At 36.9% G+C, this 21,534-nt stretch overlaps 1 protein-coding gene and 1 pseudogene across 5 annotated transcripts in view; one reads left to right on the forward strand and one right to left on the reverse strand.

Moving 5' to 3' along the window:
- ZGRF1 (zinc finger GRF-type containing 1) overlaps window positions 1-21,534 on the reverse strand; it is a 93,155-nt gene that overhangs the window by 50,864 nt on the left and 20,757 nt on the right. For 2 of the 5 annotated variants that reach the window (XM_057310011.1, XM_057310009.1), the window contains exons 7-11: window positions 19,041-19,114; window positions 12,646-12,726; window positions 7,933-8,035; window positions 7,740-7,837; window positions 2,490-2,613 (exon numbers count right to left, since the gene is read on the reverse strand). In XM_057310011.1, the coding sequence (XP_057165994.1) occupies window positions 2,490-2,613; window positions 7,740-7,837; window positions 7,933-8,035; window positions 12,646-12,726; window positions 19,041-19,114 (480 nt within the window). Of the gene's footprint in view, window positions 1-2,489; window positions 2,614-7,739; window positions 7,838-7,932; window positions 8,036-10,642; window positions 10,829-12,645; window positions 12,727-19,040; window positions 19,115-21,534 lie in introns of all 5 variants that reach the window. The other 3 variants (XM_057310012.1, XM_057310010.1, XM_057310008.1) reach the window with 2 other exon arrangements.
- On the forward strand, window positions 16,081-16,967 carry LOC113255584 (60S ribosomal protein L5-like; annotated as a pseudogene).

Below are 21,534 nucleotides of genomic sequence, written 5' to 3' on the forward strand. Positions count from 1 at the left end.
ATATTTACTATACTTATGAATTAATATGTTAACCTTCAGGGTAGAGAAGATATTTAGCTGTATTCTGATCTTTTGGTATGTGATAACAGTTCAATTCTCATAAACTCAGGTTATGGCAGATTTTGGCTCAGTTTTAGAATTCCTTTTGTCAGCAGTATTAGTAACAGATATATTCCTGAAAATGTAAAAAGCAATAATAAATATTTGTTGAATAAATAAATGAATGAATAATGCTACATGGGAAGTATATAAGCTTAAAATTTTTATCTGACGGGCGCCTAGGTGGTGCTGTCGTTAAGTGTCTGTCTTTGGCTAGGGTGTGATCCCAGCGTTATGGGATCGAGCCCCACATCGGGCTTCTCAGCTGGGAGCCTACTTCTTCCTCTCCCACTCCCCCTGCTTGTGTTCCCTCTCTCACTGGCTGTCTCTCTCTGTCAAATAAATAAATAAAATCTTTAAAAAAAAATTTATCTGACAATGTTATGGTTTCCTATTTTATAATAATGTACCTTCTTGACAGACTTACTATTTGTTGGAAATAAACTGTGGGGATCACTTGGGAAAGTAGTAGAACAGTAGGTGAGCCATGATATTCTTCTGTAGTGTTAGATTATAATTCTAACAAGTCAATCGAGCAACACTGACAGAAAAGTTAAAACCTCATTAAAGAGTAAAAGATCGTCACAGAAATGGACATATAGATCAATGCAAGAGAATAATAGGGAGTCCAAAAATAAGCCCACACTTATATGGTCAATTTATCTATAGCAAAGGAGGCAAGAATATACAATGGGGAAAATCTCTTCAACAACTGGTGCTGGGAAAACCAGACAGCTACACGCAAAAGAATAAAACTGGACCACTTTCTTACACCATAAACAAAAATTAACTCAAAATGGATTAAAGACCTAAATGTGAGACCTAAAATCATAAAACTCCTAAAAAACAACATAGGCAGTAATTTCTTTGATATTTGCCATAGAAGCATTTTTCTACATATGTCTTTTCTGGTTAGAGAAACAAAAACAAAATTAAAAACTATTGGGACTACACCAAAATAGAAAGCTTTTGGACAGCAAAGGAAACCATCCACAAAGGAAAAAGGCAATCTACAGAACGGAAGAAGATATTTGCAAATAATATATCAGATAAGGGATTAATATCCAAAATATATAAAGAACTTCTACAACTCAACAAAACAAAACAAACGAACAAAGAAAAAGGAGATAAACAGGGGCGCCTGGGTGGCTCAGTCGTTAAGCGTCTGCCTTTGGCTCAGGGCGTGATCCCGGCGTTCTGGGGCCGAGCCCCACATCAGGCTCCTCCACTGGGAACCTGCTTCTTCCTCTCCCACTCCCCCTGCTTGTGTTCCCTCTCTCGCTGGCTGTCTCTATCTCTGTCAAATAAATAAATCAAATCTTTAAAAAAAAAAAAAAGGAGATAAACAAAAAACAGACTCTTAAATGCAGAGAACAGACTGGTGGTTGCCAGAGGGGAGGTGGGTGGGGGGAGGAGTGAAATAGATAAAGGGGATTAAGAGCACACTTATCTCAATAAGCTCTGAGAAATGTATAAAATTGTTGAGTCATTCTATTATACACCTGAAACTAATATAACATTACATGTTAATTATACTTGAATAAAAATAAATAAATAATTTTAAAAATAAAGAGTGAAAGACTCACGGTCTAAGAAAATCATCTATTATTCCATTGTCACTTCACTTGTTTAGATACCCACTCCTCCCACACTGACTCTTCCCTACCTTGTTTTCTCTACCAACCACACCCACTAAACCTTTTCCAAACCAACTACTTATTCATTACAAAGTTTTTCTTTTCTGTATCATCCACCTGTGACCAAAAAAATCACCTACGACTTCACCCCTTACCCAACATAGCTTCGGAATCAGAAGATCCATTGGTGAAATTATAAGAAAAGAGAGAGAAAAAGAAAAGTTAGTGTAAAGAATCCTACAGAATATACTGTACTTATCAAGAAGCAGGAAATTACTCACAGGGAAGAGTCAAAACGTATGAACAAACGGAGACCTGAAAATGCAACTGTGGAAGCAGCAGTTGAAAAGCCCCCTGAGCAAAAACAGAGGAAAGGAAGAGGTTAGACCAAAGTCAACCAAGGGTGTAGATGAGACGTTCCCCTGGGAGGGGGAGTGGGCAATAGGGGGTCCTGGCTCTGGAGATACAGCTGTGAGAAGAACTGTAATGACAGAAGACACTTTCAGAGGTCCATGCTGAGAATCTAACAGGAGAAGAAACAAGGAACCTGTGAGTACGAAGAGAATATGGCATTTGGAAGTAAGAGCCATCTGAAATAGAAAGAGGGTATGGGAAAGCTTGAGGGGTATGACATTGAATCTGGTCCCAAGATACTTTTAGCTTAGTAACAATTGCTCAAATAAAAAACTTCATTTTACACAGAGAGATATTAGAGTACTCTGATAGTAACGAAGTTGAGGAAGTGAAGATCACCAGGTAAAGTTCTTTCTTTCAGGGACTCCTCAGAGAATTCTAGCACAAAGTCGTCATCTCTTGAGTTCAAAGAAAAAGTAGAAACAGGGTTTACTGTAGAGATCTTTTGTTCTGGTAATTTCACCTATTCAGAAAGAAAAAACAAAACTATTGACCAAAATGTTATTACATTTTTTTCCCTATAGCTTGAATGAATTCTAGTAAACTACATTATAAAAATAATGCTTTCAAGCACATTATGTAGAGCTACGGTAGGGCAAAGATTCTTCCCAAAGGGGCAGGATAGAATCTGGGGCACCTGGGTGGCTCAGTTGTTAAGCGTCTGCCTTTGGCTCAGGGCGTGATCCCGGCGGTCTGGGATCGAGCCCCACATCAGGCTCCCCAGCTGGGAGCCTGCTTCTTTCTCTCCCACTCCCCCTGCTTGTGTTCCCTCTCTCGCTGGCTGTCTCTCTTTGTCAAATAAATAAATAAAATCTTTAAAAAAAAAAAAAAGAATAAACTCACTAAAGTCAATAATAATAATAAAAAGTAAAATACAGAGCATAAAAACTATTGGATTTATGGGGCTCGGTCAGCGGGTGGCTCAGTTGGTTAGTGTCTGTCTTGGGCTCAGGTCATGATCCTGGGGTCCTGGGATTGAGTCCCGCATCGGGCTCCCTGCTCAGCAGGGAACCTGCTTCTCCGTCTACCCCTTCCCCTGCTTGTGATGTCTCTCTGTCAAGCTCTCTCTCTCTCAAATGAATAAATAAAATCTTAAAAAATAAATAAATAAAAAACTATTGGATTTATTTGAAATGGGTCAGATTCTTATTTAGATTGATCTGGGTTATGGGGATTTGGTTCTGAAGATGAATTTCCAGTTGATGGGGCTTAAGATTAACTCAGACCTCATGGTTTAGAGCTGTCAAAGTAAAACTTCCTACAGACTCAAGGATGAACAGCTTTCTCTTATGTCCTCAGGTCTAGGATTTATCTACAGTTGACATAAATTGCAAAATATTGCCCCAAATGGAGTAAACTTTTTTGATATATTCCAGACCTGAATAGTCATATTATTCATTATATTATTCTTCTTATAACAGTATTTAATTTTCTTGCTGCTTCCAGAAATTAATCACCTTAAAAATCTAATATGATGATCACATTTTATATATTTGTATAACAATAGAATAAAAGAATAAAAGTTTGGAAGAATGCATACCAAACTGTTAAGAATGGCTGGTTTCTAATGGAGGTGGAATTAGGGGAAAGGGTTCTTCTAACTTTATATATTTCTGAATGATTTAATCTTATTAGAATGCAACCGTGTATTTTTTTAAGTAAATTACAATAAAGATAAAAATTTATATTTAAATTTTAAAACACTTTGTTGTTTTTTTTTTTTAAGATTTTATTTATTTATTTGACAGAGATAGAGACAGCCAGCGAGAGAGGGAACACAAGCAGGGGGAGTGGGAGACAAAGAAGCAGGCTCATAGCAGAGGAGCCTGATGTGGGGCTCGATCCCATAACACCAGGATCACGCCCTGAGCCGAAGGCAGACGCTTAACCGCTGTGCCACCCAGGCGCCCCTAAAACACTTTCTTGATTAGCCACTTGGTTCTAGGTGCTGTGCTAGGAAATAAGGATGTGAAGGTGAATACTCATGATCCCTACACTCAAGGAATTCAGTCTAGCAGAAGAAACGAACTAATGAGAAATTACATTCAATCATCACCATAGTAATAGTCTTCTGTATTTATGAATCCTTACTGTGTGCCAGGACTATCTTAAGCACCTTATATTTTTAACTCATTTGATCCTTACCACACCATATGAGATTGGTACTACCATTTTTCTTATTTTACCACTGAGAGAACTGAGAAAAAGAGTAGTTAAACAATTAAACCTGTTTAAATTACCCAGCTTATTAGCAGCAGAGTTGGCATTCAAACTTAGGCAGTCTCCATTATATTGTAGCTTCAACAAAAGTAAAAATAATAGGCAGTACTTACGGAGTATTACACACTGAGTATTACACCCACAGTGCATTCTCTACACACCAGCCACAGAGTTCTTTCTAAACATAAGTTCAACAATTTCCTTCCTCTCATTAAAACTCTAAGGGTTTCCAAACTCTCTCAAAGTACAAGAAGGTTCTGAAAATGTCCTATGCAGCTGCCCTGGAAGATCAGGCCCCTTACTTCCTCTTTGACCTCACTTCTACCACTCTCATTCATTCATTCATTCATTCATTCATTCATTCATTCATTCCAGGGCTATCTCCTTGCTGTTCTACAAATTGGCCAGCAGTCCCCTGCCTCAAAACCTCTACACTTGCTATTCCTTGTGCCTGGAATGCTCTTCCTCCAGATATCTGTATGGCATGTGTGTGCCCTCCCTCCCTCTCTCTCCTTCTAGATCTTTACTCTGGTGTCATTTTATTAGAGGCCCTATTTTACCTATAAAATAGAACTCTAGCCCCTGAACACAGCTTTATTGTTCTCCACAGCACTTAAAATCCTCTGAAGTACTATATACTTGCTTACTGTCTGTTTCCTTTCATTAGAGTGCAAGTTCCAGGAGAGCAGATCTTTGCCTGTTTTATTCACAGGCCTATCACTAGCACTTACAACAGTGTAACACACAATAGTTGCTCAAATATTTTAAGAATGAGTGACTGATTTGCTAAATATGCTAATCTTTTAAGGAGTTTTCCACATCTACAGTCACTACTTATCACCTCTCATTTACTATTTAATACACTCTTAATTGGTTTCTACCCTCACTATTTCACTGAAACTGCTCTTGCCAAAGTCACTGATGACCTCCACATTGCCAAATGAACATGTTTCTTTCATTTTACAACAATAACTGACATAACTAACCCTCTCACCTCCCAATTCTAGAGAATGAGATGTTAACACGTTCTCCTTTCTCTACACATTCTTGAAATGAACTCCTCCATTCTCAGTGCTTTAAACTTTGCTAGTGCGAATGACCACACAAACTTCACCGAACCAGACCCAGGTCACCAGCTTCTAACTTCACATCTCTACTTGACTGACTCACGGGCATTCCTTGTCTGTGTCTGTATATTCACCAAACATGCTCCTTCCTGCTGTGGACTGAACCGTGTCCCCCACAAATTCATATGTTGAAGTCCTAACCCCCAGTGTAACTGTATTTGGAAATAGGGCCTCTAAGAGGTAACACAGTGTAAATGATAAATGAAGTCATCATAAGAGTGGGGCCCAGATCTGACAGAATCGGTGTCCTTATAAAGAGAGCTTGCATTCACTTGCTCTCTTTCTCTCCATGTGTACACACCAAGGAAAGGGCATGTCTCAACATAATGAGAAGGTAGCCATCATAAAGAGAGTCCTCACCAGAAACCAAATTAGCCAAAGCCTTGATCTTGAACTTCTAGCCTCCAGAACCATGACAAAATTAATTTCTGTTGTTTACGAGACCCATCCCATGGTATTTTGTTATGGCAATGCCAGCAGACTGATACACTCCTCCATCTTACTCCACCAGTGAAAACCACCTCAGTCCACACAATGGTTAAGTCAGAGAGCCAGGAATCTTTCTTCTCCCTTTTCCTTCAGCTGACTCTCTACATTCAATCCAGCAACATCCATGCTTCTAACTCCTTTCACTGCCACAATCCCTATGTTCAAGTCCTTATTAATCAAGGCTTCTCTTAACTGGTTTCCACCACAGCACCACTAAACCAATCTTCCATAGAGCAGCCAGGAAAACCTTTTAAAAATGTAAACTGTAAACTAAGTCATGTAACTTTCTGCTGAAAATGCTTCATGGAAATCCCAGTGGAAACAGAGTACTATCAAAATTCTTAATCTTGTCTGCAAGACTGTGTTTGGTTCTGCTGACTTTTACAATCTCTAATTACCACTTTCCCTTTCACTCACTGAAATCCCATTACTTTGGCTTTCTTCCACTTTCTCTAGCCCACTCAATTTTTTAATCTCACTGTATTTACACTTGCAGTTTCTTTGCAAGGTATGTTCTTCCCCTCACTGCTGCCATAGCTGGAGAAACCTTCCTAATTACCCATAGATTCCCCTATAATTTCAGAGGACTTTGACAGCTTTCCTACATAGCAATCATCTCAATTTATTTGTTTGCTTGTTCTCTTGATTAACATCCCTTTCCCTCCTTTAAACATCTCAACTTTTGAAGAAGGGATCAGAGGCACCTGGGTGGATCAGTCGGTTGAGCATCCAACTCTTAATTTCGGCTCTGGTCATGATCTCAGGGTCATGAGATTGAGCCTAGCATCAGCTCTGCACTTAGCAAGCAGGCTGCTTGACATTCTCTCCCTCTCCCTCTGCTCCTCCCCCTACTCACTTGTTCTAAATAAATTAATATATAAAATCTTAAAAAAAAAAAGACAGAGATCATACCTGTTTTGTCCATCACTCTATACCCAAGTCTTACAAGTTCTGACCTACACAGAGCATGAAGTATTGTTGAGTTGCTATTTATTCATGAATTTTATATTTCACAGTAAAATTTCATAGTCTATTTCACACATGTTCCACACATTTCCAATTAAGATTATGCCTAGGCATATCTTATCTTACATAACAAATATCATTTGTTACTATTGTTGGGATTCTTAATCTATTATATTTTCTAATTGACATAAGAAGGCATTTAACATTTCAAGTTTATCTTGTCTTCAGCTCCCTTACAAAATTCTTAAATTTCTCATTTTTAATTGATTCTTCTAATTTTATTTCTTCCTCTCTAATTATGTCTACCTCTCTTATCATGTCATATTAGAAAATTCAAAATACCTTTGAGTAATAAGATAGCAGTCATCCACATTTTGTTATTTATTCTAACAAATTATGCTGCTGTTTTATCACTAAAATAATGTTGGTTGGTTATTAATAAACTTTCTTGATCATGTTAAAAAAATTCAAAGATTTTTATCTTTTTAGTTTTTGCTGGATTCATTTCTTCTAAAATTACCAAGATTTGTTTTTAAAGATTTATTTATTTATTTGAGAGAGAAAGAGAGAGCATGCATGAGCAGGGGGAGAGGCGGTAGGAGAGGAGAGAATCGCTAGCAGACTCCCTGCCAAGTGCAGAGCCTGACTCAGGCCAGATCCCAGGACCCTGAGATCATGACCTAAGCCAAAATCAAGAGGCGACCACTTAACTCACTGAGCCACCCAGCCATCCCAAAATTACCAAGATTTTTTACTCTCAAGCATTAAAATTTTCTTTACATTATACCTTATTTGCTTCCCATGAAGTCTTCTCTGCTGATTTAAAATTATAATCCAAATAATGATATGAATGTTCTGAATTTTTAGGAGAGAAATCTAAAATAGCTGTGGGGAAGAAAAAAAAGCATGGATTTTTACACAACAGTTTGTTCAATGTCAAATAACTTTTTAATGTTATATTTTACTTATAATTTACTTACAGTCATTTTCAATTAAGTCCTTATTAGACTCAACTCTCACTTGAAAATTATCTTCAATATTAAAGCTAATACCTCCTTTTGGAAAGTTTTCTTCATCTGGGAACTAGAAAACAGAGATCCACTTATCAGTTTATTCAGTAAAAAAAGTATGTGTGTACATAACTATATCTACCTCCATATATATACACACACACACGGTTCATGGTTATAACTTGAGACACAGAGAACGGAAGCAATACGTTATGAAGCCAATTCTATTCAGGGAAAGCAGAGTGCATTATATATCATCAATTCTTAGGATTCACATTTCTTATATTTTAACATCATTGAACTAAGGGATGCACCCTAACAGTGATGACATTGTTACATCTCTATAGCACAGGCAAGAGTCATAACATAGCTGGCACTGCTGTGCAAGTGAAACCATATGCAAGTTATCATACTGTTCATATAATAATCACCTAAGTATGAGTTTGCATTAACATTATACATGTTACGTAATTTTGCTGTTTAAATGTCTTCAAAAAGATAACATTACCATTTGCCATTGAACAAAAAAGTATTGTGTTCACAGAAGGGAAAGGAAGCAAAGCAGTGCGATGTATCATAAAAAAAATCTACACCCAAATAAATCCAAGACTTTTTTCTTTTTTAAGATTTTATTTATTTATTCATAGAGAGCGTGAGCAGGGGAGAGGGCCAGAGGGAGAGGGAGAGAGAGAATCTCAAGCAGACACCACACAGGGTCCAACGTTGGGCTGGACCCCACACCCCAAGATCATGACCTGAGCTGAAATCAAGAGTCCGAGGTTTAATGGACTGAGCCACCCAGGTGCCCCAAATCCAAGACTTCTTACAACAAATATAACATCAAAAATCTAAGTGAAAGGGGAAAAGTTCTAGAGATGTATTTCACAACATTGTAAACATACTTTGCATGACTTAACTGTACACATAAAAATAAGTAAGATTGTAAATTTTATGACTTTTTTACCAAAATAAAAAGGTTTTTTGTTTTTGTTTTAAGTAAGCTCCACACCAAGCACAGAGCCCAACATGAGGCTCAAACTCACAACCCTGAGATCAAGACCTGAGCTGAGACCAAGAGTTGGGTGTTTAACCAACTGAATCACCCAGGCGCCCCACCACAATAAAAAGGGTTTTAATAAAAAAGTCAAAGTAATAAAGCATTGCATAATGTTAACTGATCTTCTTTCTTAGTGGTATAAAATGGTGCTTTTAATCAGTGATAGTACCTGGGAATTTGATGAAATACAGAATATCTTCTCTGGGTCAGAGACGACTATATGCAATCTGCCACACTTATATCAAAAAGTTCTTCTCTCTGTAGGTAAGCCTAGTCATTTTGCCTTTAAATATATCTTATTAACTCATGATATAAAACATGACCATACTGATGCATGTTAAAATAATTAGAAATAAAACAAATGGACACAAATTTTTTTCAATATGAGTATCTCTCTAATCTATACTCCTCAAAAAAACACAAGAAATAGGGGCACCTGTGTGGCTCAGTTGGTTGAGCAACCATCCAGCTCTTGGTTTCAGCTCAGGTCATGCTCTCAGGGTCGTGGGACCGAATCCCGTGACGGGCTGTGAGCTCAGCACAGAGTCCGCTTGGGATTCTCTCCTTTTCCCTCTCTCTCCCCCTCTGACCCTTCCGCTATACACACGTGCGCTCTCTCTCTTGTAAATAAAATCTTTAAAAAAACACACACAGGAAATAAGACATAGAAACATCTTTTATCTTTGGTGAAACTAAGAAATAATGGTAACCCTTAATTACAATATAATATTAAGAGGAGGGGGAAGTAATATATACTTGGTTAAGACGGAAGAAATTCAAACCAAAGGACCTACTACAGGGGAGCCTAATAAGAAGTAAAATGATGTACTCTTATAGCCATGGAAACGCTTAGAAACCATGGCATCCTCAGGGGATCCTCAGCAGAAAAAGTAGGCTACAGTAGGTTGAAAACATTTAATAGAAGTTCTAGAAAGAGAAAAACCAAGAAAATAGGGGGGAAGAAATTACCCCCCCCCCAAAAAAAAAATCCTGGGTGGCTCAGTCAGTTAAGTGTCTGCCTTTGGCTCAGGTCATGATCTTGGAGTCCTGGGATGGAGCCCCACATTCGGCTCCCTGCTTAGTGGGGAGCCTGCTTCTTCCTCTCTCCCTGCTCTCTTTCTTGCTTGTTCACTCTCTCTCTCTCAAATAAATAAAATCTTTAAAAAAAATAAATAAAAGCAAAACTAATATATGGTATTGTAAGTCAAGAGAGTGGTTATCTTTGGAGGGAATAGAAAGGGGTAGTGGTTGAAAGGGGGCCAGGGGACTTCTGGGATGCTGGTAATGTTCTATTTCTTAAGAGTGGACGTTACATGGGTGTGTTCACTTTGTGGTAATTACTGAGCTGTGTACTTATGGTCTGTGCACTTATTTTGTATGTGCATTATGTTTTAATAAAAAGATGTTAATCTCTTTAACAGACACTGTTTCAAATACATGCATATCATTCTGTTATGACCTCTATTTGGTAGCAGTTGAGAGGTGCTTGGTGTCATACTTAGAGAAGTGGGCTTAGGGATAACTTATATTTGTTCAAAGATTTAAATATAATCTCTTCATAAAATTTTGTATTGACATAAAGAAAATGATTTGGCAAGGTGCAACTATAAAAAATATTTTTACCTGCAAGAAATCAATCTGCATACAAGCACTAGTCGATTTTGGTGTCGATAAACAAGTGTCTGTCGTGCAGTTTTCATACTCAATTCTATCTGGAAACTGACCGCATTCTAGCTGTGAGCTGTGTCCTCTGACCATCACAGCACTAGTAGCTGATCCTTTCACTGGGTGCCCTTGAAACTCAACAGGCTACAAGTAAATTACTAAAAATGAGTACTGCAATAAGTATATATTGATATATAGTCACAATGTATATATACACCAGAAATAAATCACAATTCAGTTTTCTATTAAATATTACTTAATGTAAATAACTACTAAGTGACTAATACTGAAAACCAGAAAAACTCCATTATCTTAACACATGCTAATTATAAAACACAATTTGGTTATTGATTTAATTGAATTCAAGTTCAACATTAATAAATATGAATTTTTTATTATGAGCATAAGAAGTATAGTTCTAATGGACTAATTAAACCAGAAAGATACAATTGCTCCTTCCTCTATGCTTGCCCTGCACATTATACAACTTTCCATTATAGATTTATCACATTATACTACAATGAAGTTTCTTCTCATCTATATCCTAAATGTACTGTAAGCTCCTTGAGGGAAGAGACCTGTTTGTTTTATCAGGGTATCACGGGCATTTAACACCATGCTTGGCATATAGGAGGCAGGCAATAAACATATGATAATAGGAAGTAAGGGAAGAAATACAGGAAGCATTTTCCTTTATTCGGGCATTTTGTAAACTATCAGTCTTCACAGAAGAGTTTGGTGGCCTCTCTGTCTCCCAGAAGATCTGATCCTATTGCTCTGAGAACAAAGGCCTAAGAAAATGATGCCAATACAGGCATGTACTTCAGAGAGGTACTGTCATCTCCTCAGAGACCTAATCAGCTCTCAGGACAAATGGCTTTCTCTGCTGCCCCCTTGAGGATTTTTATTCCTCACAGGGTGACAAAGCCTACCCAGAAGGTGGAAAATCAAGATTGCTAAATCGAGCCAAAGGAAAGTACATAAAAGATGAATTTATTTCTAACTAATAAAGTAACAAGATTACGATAGTAAATAATCTGAATATTCTCTTATTTAAAAATGAAGATTCTAAATCTCATATTTGAAAGGAAAATCAAATCTAAAATGTCCCTTATATAGGACTTTTGTTGAAAATATTCTAAATTTTAAAACATATACATCTCAATTTAAAAAGTCTCAACTGGGGCGCCTGGGTAGCGCAGTCGTTAAAGCGTCTGCCTTCGGCTCAGGGCGTGATCCTGGCGTACCGGGATCGAGTCCCACATCAGGCTCCTCTGCTGTGAGCCTGCTTCTTCCTCTCCCACTCCCCCTGCTTGTGTTCCCTCTCTCGCTGGCTGTCTCTATCTCTGTCGAATAAATAAATAAAATCTTAAAAAAAAAAAAAATAAATAAAATAAAAAATAAAAAGTCTCAACTGTTAGGCTCTGTATATTTCTGATTCATTTGATGGGGCATACACATTCTCCACAAGCAAATAGATGCCTCGTTTTCTATGCTTCTGTGTAGATCTCTTCTAAAGGTCTGTTGGGTTTTAGGAATAGTATTTATAAAAACTATTTACATGCTATTTTCTCTACGAATGTTTGATATGGAGTAGATGGCACTACTTAGAGTTTGGGTTATATAGACTTCTATAGAAGTAGGAGTGGTAGAGTAGACTATAATATGTTCAAGGCTATAAAGACCTTCATTTTGTTCTCCACGGAACATTCATTATTTATACTTTATTTATCTTCCTGTCCAACCCCCCTAGGGTATGCATCATATATATGCATGATGCATTATTAGTTCACTAGTAAAGAGAAAGGGCTCAAGATCAAACAAGGAGTAGCAGTCATTAGTTTTTCTTGTTCCTAAAACCAGGTTAATTCACTATGCTCATTAACCTGCCTATGAAAACTCTGATAGTGGTATAAAAAAAGACAGTGGAATAGAAAATCAAAGTTGTTCCCAAATTTTACCTTAGGGTCACAGGTTTTTCTCTCTAATTGTTTAGGGATAACATCTAGAAAAGCAGTCTCTTCATCTCCCATGGAAAAGAACTAGAATAAAATATCAATAATTATGTCAGCTAGAAGAGTTTTGTAGGTGGCTCATGAATTTGATGGGAAAATACTCCCAAAACTTAAAGTTTGCCATTTGAAAATACACTTGCCATTTCAATCTCACTTCTGTACATACATACATATAATAAGCTACCTCTGGGAAAGGAGTTCTCCAGCAGAAAAGGTACTATGCTAATTAATTTTAAAACTCAGCAATAAAAAATACTGAAATTCTAAATTTTTTTAAAATTTATTCATTTTGAGAGAGAGAGAGAGGGAACACATGCACACACAGGGGTAAAGGGCAAAGGGAGAGAGAGAATCTTTTTTTTTTTTAAGATTTTATTTATTTGAGAGATCGAGAGAGAGTGCAAGCATGCCTGTTAGTGGGGGGAGGGGCAGAGAGAGAGGGACAGGCAGACTCCCTGCTGAGCAGGGAGACTACCCTGGGGCCTAAGATCAAGACCTGAGCTAAAGGCTGGCGCTTAACCAACTGAGCCACCCAGGTGCCCCAGGAGAGAGAATCTTGGGCAGAGTCCCCACTAAGCGTGGAGCTGGACTCGGGGCTCAATCTCACAACCCTGAGATCATGACCAGAGCTGAAATCAAGAGTTGGACGTTTAACCAACTAAGCCACCTAGGCAATCCTAATTCTAAAATTTTAGCTAAATATTTTAACACTAGAAAACATTGTTGCATACCTAATAATCACCCACCTAACCAAATACTTAATGTTAATGCAAATTATTTAATTCAAAAATTAGTATGAAACCAAAGGAGGAAAAATTGTAAACAGTGTTAACAGTTTATTTAAAGAATGAATCAGAGTGCCTGGCTGGCTTAGTAGAGCATTTGACTCTTTTTTTTTTTTTAAGATTTATTTATTTTAGAAAAAGAGCAAAAGCTAGGGGAGGGGCAGAAAGAGAAGAGAGAGAATTCTCAAGCAGACTCCCCACTGAGCACAGAGCCTAACACAGGGTTTGATCCCAGGACCATGAGATCATGACCTAAACCAAAATCCAGAGTCTGCCACTTAAGTGCCACCCAGGCGCCCCAGTAGAGTATGTGACTCTGCATCTTGGGATCATGAGTTCAAGCCCCATGTTGAGCACAGAGCCTACATTAAAGATAAAAATAAAAATAAAAAAAATAAAATAAAATAAACCATTTTCTAGCAACCATAAAAACACAAGATATAGACAACGGCAACTAGACATTTTTAGTTCATCAAGTAACTATATAAAATAATCATAATTTCTACTATGAATTAGATAGACTTAGAGAAGGAATTTAAATGAAAAAACAATTTTTATGTTTAAAAAATATAGAGAAAAAAATTTCCTCAATAGAAGAGGTAAAGTAGTATATTTCTTCAAATAACGGTTACCTTCCATTAATAACACAATATATTAGCACATCTGCCAACTACTCTTGAAAACATGCAACTCATATTTTAGAATTAGAATTTTCTCATACAGTGAGTTTAAAAATCAATTAGCACAGCACCTTCTCTTCTGCTTTGCTATGTGTAGCTAATTATAGAAATAAAATTAGCAGAAATGAAATAGCTGTGCCATTAAGTACATCCTCAAAGAGCACCCTAACTTTAAATTTGGAAGTTTTTCTATCACTAATGTACATGAAGAGGTTGCTTCAGAAAGTTATAGTACAAAAGGTATTACAAAAATGCACATATACTCCTATATTAATGCTAAAAAGATTTAAACAAACATTTTTTGTAAAAGATTATAAGATCTTTTTCATTCCTGTGAGATTACAACAGACTTTTAAAAATATATTATATTTATTTTAAATGGCAACTCATAGGAGCGCCAGGGTGGCTCAGTCAGTTAAGTGTCTGCCTTTGGCTCAGGTCCTGATCCCAGGGTCCTGGGATTGAGCCCTGAGTTGGGCTCCCTGATCAGCAGGGAGTCTGCTTCTCCCTCTCCCTCTGCTCCTCCCCCTGCTCATGCTCTCACTCTCACACCCACTCTCAAATAAATAAATAAAATCTTCTAAAAACATAAAATAAAAATAAATGGCAACTCATTCTGGAGAATGATAGTGTTTATTTGCAGTTTATACTTTGTGATAACTGTCCTTGAAAGAGTTTAAACCCTATTTTTCAAGTAAAAAAAAGAATTAAGAATGTGATCATTTGAAAGCTAAATAATGCAGTTGCTAATTATGATTTTATCCATTTGATTTATTACATAAGGATGAAAAATGATTGAGCCACCACTATATGAATTTTATTTGTTGTGTTTTGTTCATTTAGGCAACAGAGTTGCAGGTACAGCTGTAATAGTCAATGACAATTCTTGGATTAAGTAATAATTGCAAATTTACAAACTTATTTGTGATAAAAGATTTGTCATTTAACTACTGACCACATAGGCCATTTATACAAGACAGTAGGCTCATCTAAATAAGTATAAAGGGGTAACTAAGTACAAATGATATTGAAAACTGACAATATAAAATATAAACATAAAATTATATGCCATACCTATATATACAACTATAATTCTGGCTACTTTATATTTTAAAAAATAACTCTCTGCAAACACTGAAGTGGTTCACTTTGTTCAACTTCATTTTCTGTTATAATCTTAGGAACAGAATATTAATATAAGAATAACTAAAAGGTATTAGTAAGTTACAAAATAAAATATAAATTTCTATTAGACATAATAAATAAAAGAACACTATCACTAATAATCAAAAGAGCAAAAACTAAATGTCAAACACTATTCCGACTTAGCAAAAATTGAAAAATGTCTTTTTTTTTTAAAGATTTATTTATTTATTAGAAAGGCAGAGAGGGCACGAGAGTAAGGGGAAGGGGAAAGGAAAAGAGAGAGAGTCTCAAACAGACCTTGCACTGAGCAGAGAGCCCGATGCTGGATTCAATCCCATGACCCCAAGAACACAACCCGAGCCAAAATCAAGATTCGGACACACAACCAACCAAGTGACCCAGGTGCTCCAAAATTGAAAATATCTTAGTACTGGTGAATGTGAAGTGAAATAAATATTCATACTGTAAAAGAGTAAGATTTTTAGATTTGACAATATAAATCAAGAAAATTGTTCTTAGTCTTTCTAGTTATCAGTTCCACCTGTGGGACTCGTATCTGAGGAAAAAACTTAAAATGTAAACAATAATTTATGTGCAAAAACATTTACTAAAGTTTTATTTATCCTAGCAAAATGGTGGGAATAATTTAAATGTTCAAAATAGGACACTGCTTATCCAAAGCATAGGATATCCATAGGATGGAATAGTAAGTAACATCTGAAAGATATTTAACTGCTCGTGAGCCACCAAAATGATCTCTGTGCTGCAGGATGGGGTTTGTTAGTTGTCAAGAATAGGCTTACTTTAAGAGATACCAAGTGAAATTTAGATGACGAGAGGACAAAACTCATTACTATGCTTGGAAACACTTGGTAATTCAGGATAAAAATAAGTACAATACACCTTAATACAGGATGATAGTTTGTGTAGCCAGCAGAGATATCATTTGTCAGATTACCTATGCCCACATAGAAGGAGACATGATAGTTTGTGCAGCTTAAGCTCATGAACCCCCAGAGTATGGTGTGAAGGTTGGCCTGACAAATTATGCTGTAGCATATCATACTGGTCTGCTGCTGACCCACAGGCTTCTCAATAGGTTTGACATGGAGAACATCTATGAAGGCCAAGTGGAGGTGACTGGAGATGAATACAATGTGGAAAGCACTGATGGTCAACCTGGTACCTTCACCTGCTATTTGGATGCAGGGCTTGCCAGAACTACTCCTGGAAATAAAATTTGGGGGGCCCTCATGGGAGCTGTAAATGGAGGTTTGTCTATCCCTCATAGTACCAAATGATTCGCTAGTTATGATTCAGAAAGCAAGGAATTCAACGTAGAAGTACATCAGAAGCACATCATGGGTCAGAATGTTGCAGATGATAAGCATTACTAATGGGAGAAGATGAAGATGCTTACAAGAAACAACTCTCTCAATACAAAAAGAACAACGGAACTCCAGACATGATGGAGAAGATGTGTTAAAAGCTCATGCTGCTATATGCGAGAATCCAGTCTGTGAGAAGAGGCCTAAGAAAGAAGTTAGAAAGAAGAGGTGGAACCATCCCAGAATGTCCCTTGCCCAAGAAGAAAGACTTGGTAGCTCAGAGGAAGGCAAGCTTCCTTAGAGCTCCAGAGCAGGCTGCTGAGAGCTAATACACCAAATCACAATTCTCTGTGAAGACTTTCAGATAAAGACAACCATGAGCTTACTCACCAAGCAGCTAAAAAACTAAACAAATAAATAAGTAGAAGATATATTTAAGACGTGTTTTAATAATGTGAGAAACATAATATATTAAGGGGAAAAGATATAAAACTATTTGTACACATCAATCTAACCATATTTTTTAAATGGGCCCAAAAATGCTTGAAACTAATAATTATCAGTGGTAGGATAGCTTTATTTTCCTTCACTTTTTTTGTGTTTAAAAAAGAAGAAAAAAATAGTAACATGGAAAATAGACTAAGATACAAAATGAGGGCAAATGAAACATTTTACTTTCATTTGTTTCAAACATATCTTCTAGAAAGAGCAGTGCCATATAATAAATACCCCTCCCAATATGCTAAACGCATCCCCAAGAAGAAACACTAATTTAGAAGATTTATTCTAGAATTTCAATGTATTCTAATTAGTACTATCATTTTTACAGTATTACCATGGTTCCTAAATTGTTCAACAAGGTACTTTGGGGTGCCAGAGTGAACTCAACAGTGTCTCTATGAAATGTTTTAAACTTAAGGGAAAGGGTGCCTCGGTGGCTCAGTGGGTTGAGCATCCAACTCTTGGTTTTGGCTCAGGTCACAATCTCAAGGTTGGGAGACAGAGCCCTGCATCGGGTTCAGCGCTCAGCACAGAGTCTGCTTAAAAGATTCTCTCTTCCTCTCCCTCCCCCTCTGCTCCCCCTCTGGCTTGTACATGCTCTCTCTCTCTTTCTCTCAAATAAATAAATAAAATCTTCCAAAAATTATAAAAATTGGGGCACCTGGGTGGCTCAGTTGGTTAAGCGTCTGCCTTCAGCTTGGGTCATGATCTCGGGGTCCTGGGATTGAGCCCCACATGGGGCTCCCTGCTCAGCAGGGAGTCTGTTTCTCCCTCTCCTTCTGCCCCTCCACAGTATTCGTGCTCTCTCTAGCTCTCTCTCAAACAAAAAAATAAAATCTTTAAAAAAAAATTATATTGGGGCATCTGGGTAGCTCAGTTGGTTAAGCATCTGCCTTTGGCTCAGATCATGATCCCAGGGTCTGGAATCAAGCTCTGCCTCGGGCTCTCTGCTCAGCAGGGAGCCTGCTTCTCCTTCTCCCTCTGCCTGCCTCTCTGCCTACTTGTGCTCTCTCTGTCAAATAAATACATAAAATCTTCTTTTAAAAGTTATAAAAATTAAAAAATTTTTAAAAATTTAAGGGAAGTACAGTGTCACTTGACGTCTGTTGATCACTGAATGAACTACTAACTCAAGGTAGTTCAGTTTCAATATCAGATCTTATGTCATTTCTTTCAATAGCATCATATCTTTGTAAAGTTGAGTTCTCAGAAATTGCTATGATAAAAATCAATTATGACCATGCAAAAATCAATGTGAACAAGAAAACTATTCTAAGGTTTGAGAAGTTGTGCAGTGCCCAACAAGTGCATGCATTCCATTAGCAATTGTGTTTATTTAAAAATAAAATGCTTACATTGGGCTCCACGCTGGAGCTGGAGCCTACTCAAAAAAAAAAAGGCGGGGTGGGGGTGCACCAGGGTGGCTAAGTCAGTTAAGCAGCGACTTTTGATCTCAGCTCAGGTCTTGACCTCAGGGTCAAGAGTTCAAGCCCCGCACTGGGTTCTGTGCTGGGCAAGGAGTCTACTTAAAAAGTAAAATAAAATAAAATAAAATAAAAGGCTTACAGTAATCATTTCACAATTTTTACATATATCAAATCATTATGTTGTATACCTTAAACTGATACAATGTTGTATGTCAACTATATCAATAAAAGTGGAAAAAATAAAAAGCTTACTAGGACATAATGCTTATTAAGTTGTTTAATACTACTAACTACTTAATAAATGGAACTGGTAGGCTTTTTTTTTCCCCCAAAGGATGTAATGAAAACAATTACTGAAATACAAAGTGGCAGGAGGGTCATGAGATATCTTAGGACCCTCTATATTACTGTAATCTCATTACGAAGAACAGAACATTCTATATCAAAATAAAAGAATATAGGATAAAAATGTACCTGTTGAGAATCCTGGTTCAGATGAGGCAACTTTGGTAAAGCTTGTGAAACTCCTGAAGTCAATGGTTTCCTAACTATAATAGATAAAATAAAATGGTTTTATTCATCATACATAGTGGGTTTTTGTTTTGTTTTTTTTTTAAGATTATTTATTTATTTATTTGACAGAGATAGAGACAGCCAGCGTGAGAGGGAACACAAGCAGGGGGAGTGGGAGAGGAAGAAACAGGCTCACAGCGGAGGAGCCTGATGTGGGGCTCGATCCCACAACGCTAGGATCATACCCTGAGCCGAAGGCAGACGCTTAACCGCTGTGCCACCCAGGTGCCCCCATCATACATAGTGTTTTAAACTGTTTAAAAACTTATTTCTAGGGAAGCCTGGCTGGCTTAGTCACTGGAGCATGTGACTCTTCATCTCGGGGTTGTAGGTTTGAGCCCCACATTGGGTATAGAGGTTATTTAAAAATAATAAAACCTTAAAAAAAACCCAAAACCCTTATTTCTAAAACTGAAAGAAATGAATACAACTTAAACTTGAAGATGAGGTAGTCTTGATAATTGTTGAATCTGGAAATAATGAGAATCAACTGTAATCCTCTTTCCAACTTGATGAGAAAAAAGATTTCTTAAAACTGTAATTCCTATGTCTTCATATTAGGAATTTATATCCTTATATATTACATAATTATATCTGCCCCTACTTGTTTTTCATGAAATTTTTTTTCCTTTTAAATTTTTTAGAAAATAAATTTTCAATTGCCATTGAACTTGGGATGCCTGGGTGGCTCAGTCAGTTAAGCGTCTGCCTTTGGCTCAGGTCATGATCCCAGAGTCCAGGGATTGAGTCCCACACTGGGCTCCTTGCTCAGTGGAGAGCCTGCTTCTCCGTCTGCCACTTTCCCTGCTTGTGCGCACACTTCCTCTCTCTCTCATTCTCTCACAATTATATAAATAAAATCTTTTTAAAAAGATTGCCATCAAACTTAACTACATTTTTTTTTCTAAAGATTTTATTTATTTATTTGACAGAGAGAGACAGCAAGAGAGGGAACAAAAGCAAGGAGAGTGTGAAAGGAGAAGCACGGTTCCCGCATAGCAGGGAGCCCGATGTGGGGCTTGATCCCAGGACCCTGGGATCATGATCTGAGCCAAAGGCAGACACTTGATGGCTGAGCCACCCAGGCACCCCCAAACTTAACTACATTTTAAACAAATATTTTAGGAGGTACAATAATTTATTCTTATCTTTCTCAGGAATCCCTTGAGATATTTAAAAAAAGAATTCAATTTTAACTTTTGAGTATCCTAAAGTACATTGTTCATTCACATTTATATGTTTCTAATTATAATATTTACTAATATGTTCTATATTGGTTTTCTTTAAAAAAAAAAATGCTATTGGCAACATACCATAAGCAAAGTCAAAAGACCAGTTACATACTGAAAGAAAAAGATCTGCAACACACATCACAGATAAAGGGTTAGTATCTCTAATATATCAAAACACGCTTAAAAATCAATGAGAATAAAAAGACCGACAGCCAGTAAACACCTGGACAAAAGGGTAGAAGAGTTCATGGAAAAAGATGCACAAATGATGCTTAAACATATGAAAAGATGTTAAATTTCACTTGTAATAAAAGAAATACAAATTTAAATACACTGAAATGCCATTTCTCACCTACCAGATTAGCAAAAATTCCAAAGTTTGGCAACACACTCTATTGGCAAAACTAAGAAACAAGCATTCTTGTACATTACTGGTGGGCATAAGAAATGAAGGGAATTTTGAAGTATCTAATAAAGTCACACATTTACCCAGCAACCCTACTGCTAGGAATTTGTCCTAAAGACACACCTCAAACAATATGCAAACACACACACACAGCCACGTATATGGCTATATATGGCTACTTACTATCACATTATTTGTAACAGAAAAGTATTGAAGACAGGTTGCATAAATGATGGTTCATCCACACAGTGGAATATTACAGAGATGTAAACAAATAAAATGAGGATGTGACCTATTAATTGGTATGAAGCGATCTCCAGGGTATATTAAGTGAAAAGAAGGTGCTAAAGAATATATAGAGTATACTATCTTTTGTTGAATAGGAAGGAAACAAGAATGTAAATACAGAGGAATTTATTTTTGCAAAAAGAAACACAGGTATGACATTGGCTACGTCTAGCAGGTAGGTAAGAACAGGATGAAAGGAATAAGGAAGGCATCTGAGTTAATGTTTTATTAAGCTTTGATTCCTGAACTAGGTTAATATTTTACATAATCAGAAATAAAAATAAATGCCCAAAGATGGGCAAAAAAGTCCTCAAACTGAATATAAACAGTGAATTTAACTATATTTACATCAAATTATAACATAATCACACTAAAGAAAATAACCCAAGTAACTTTTTAAAAAGATTTGAGAGAGGGGCGCCTGGGTGGCTCAGTCGTTAAGCGTCTGCCTTCGGCTCAGGGCGTGATC

This window comes from Ursus arctos, unplaced genomic scaffold, assembly GCF_023065955.2.
Source record: "Ursus arctos isolate Adak ecotype North America unplaced genomic scaffold, UrsArc2.0 scaffold_11, whole genome shotgun sequence".
In the NCBI taxonomy this organism is placed as follows: domain Eukaryota; kingdom Metazoa; phylum Chordata; class Mammalia; order Carnivora; family Ursidae; genus Ursus; species Ursus arctos.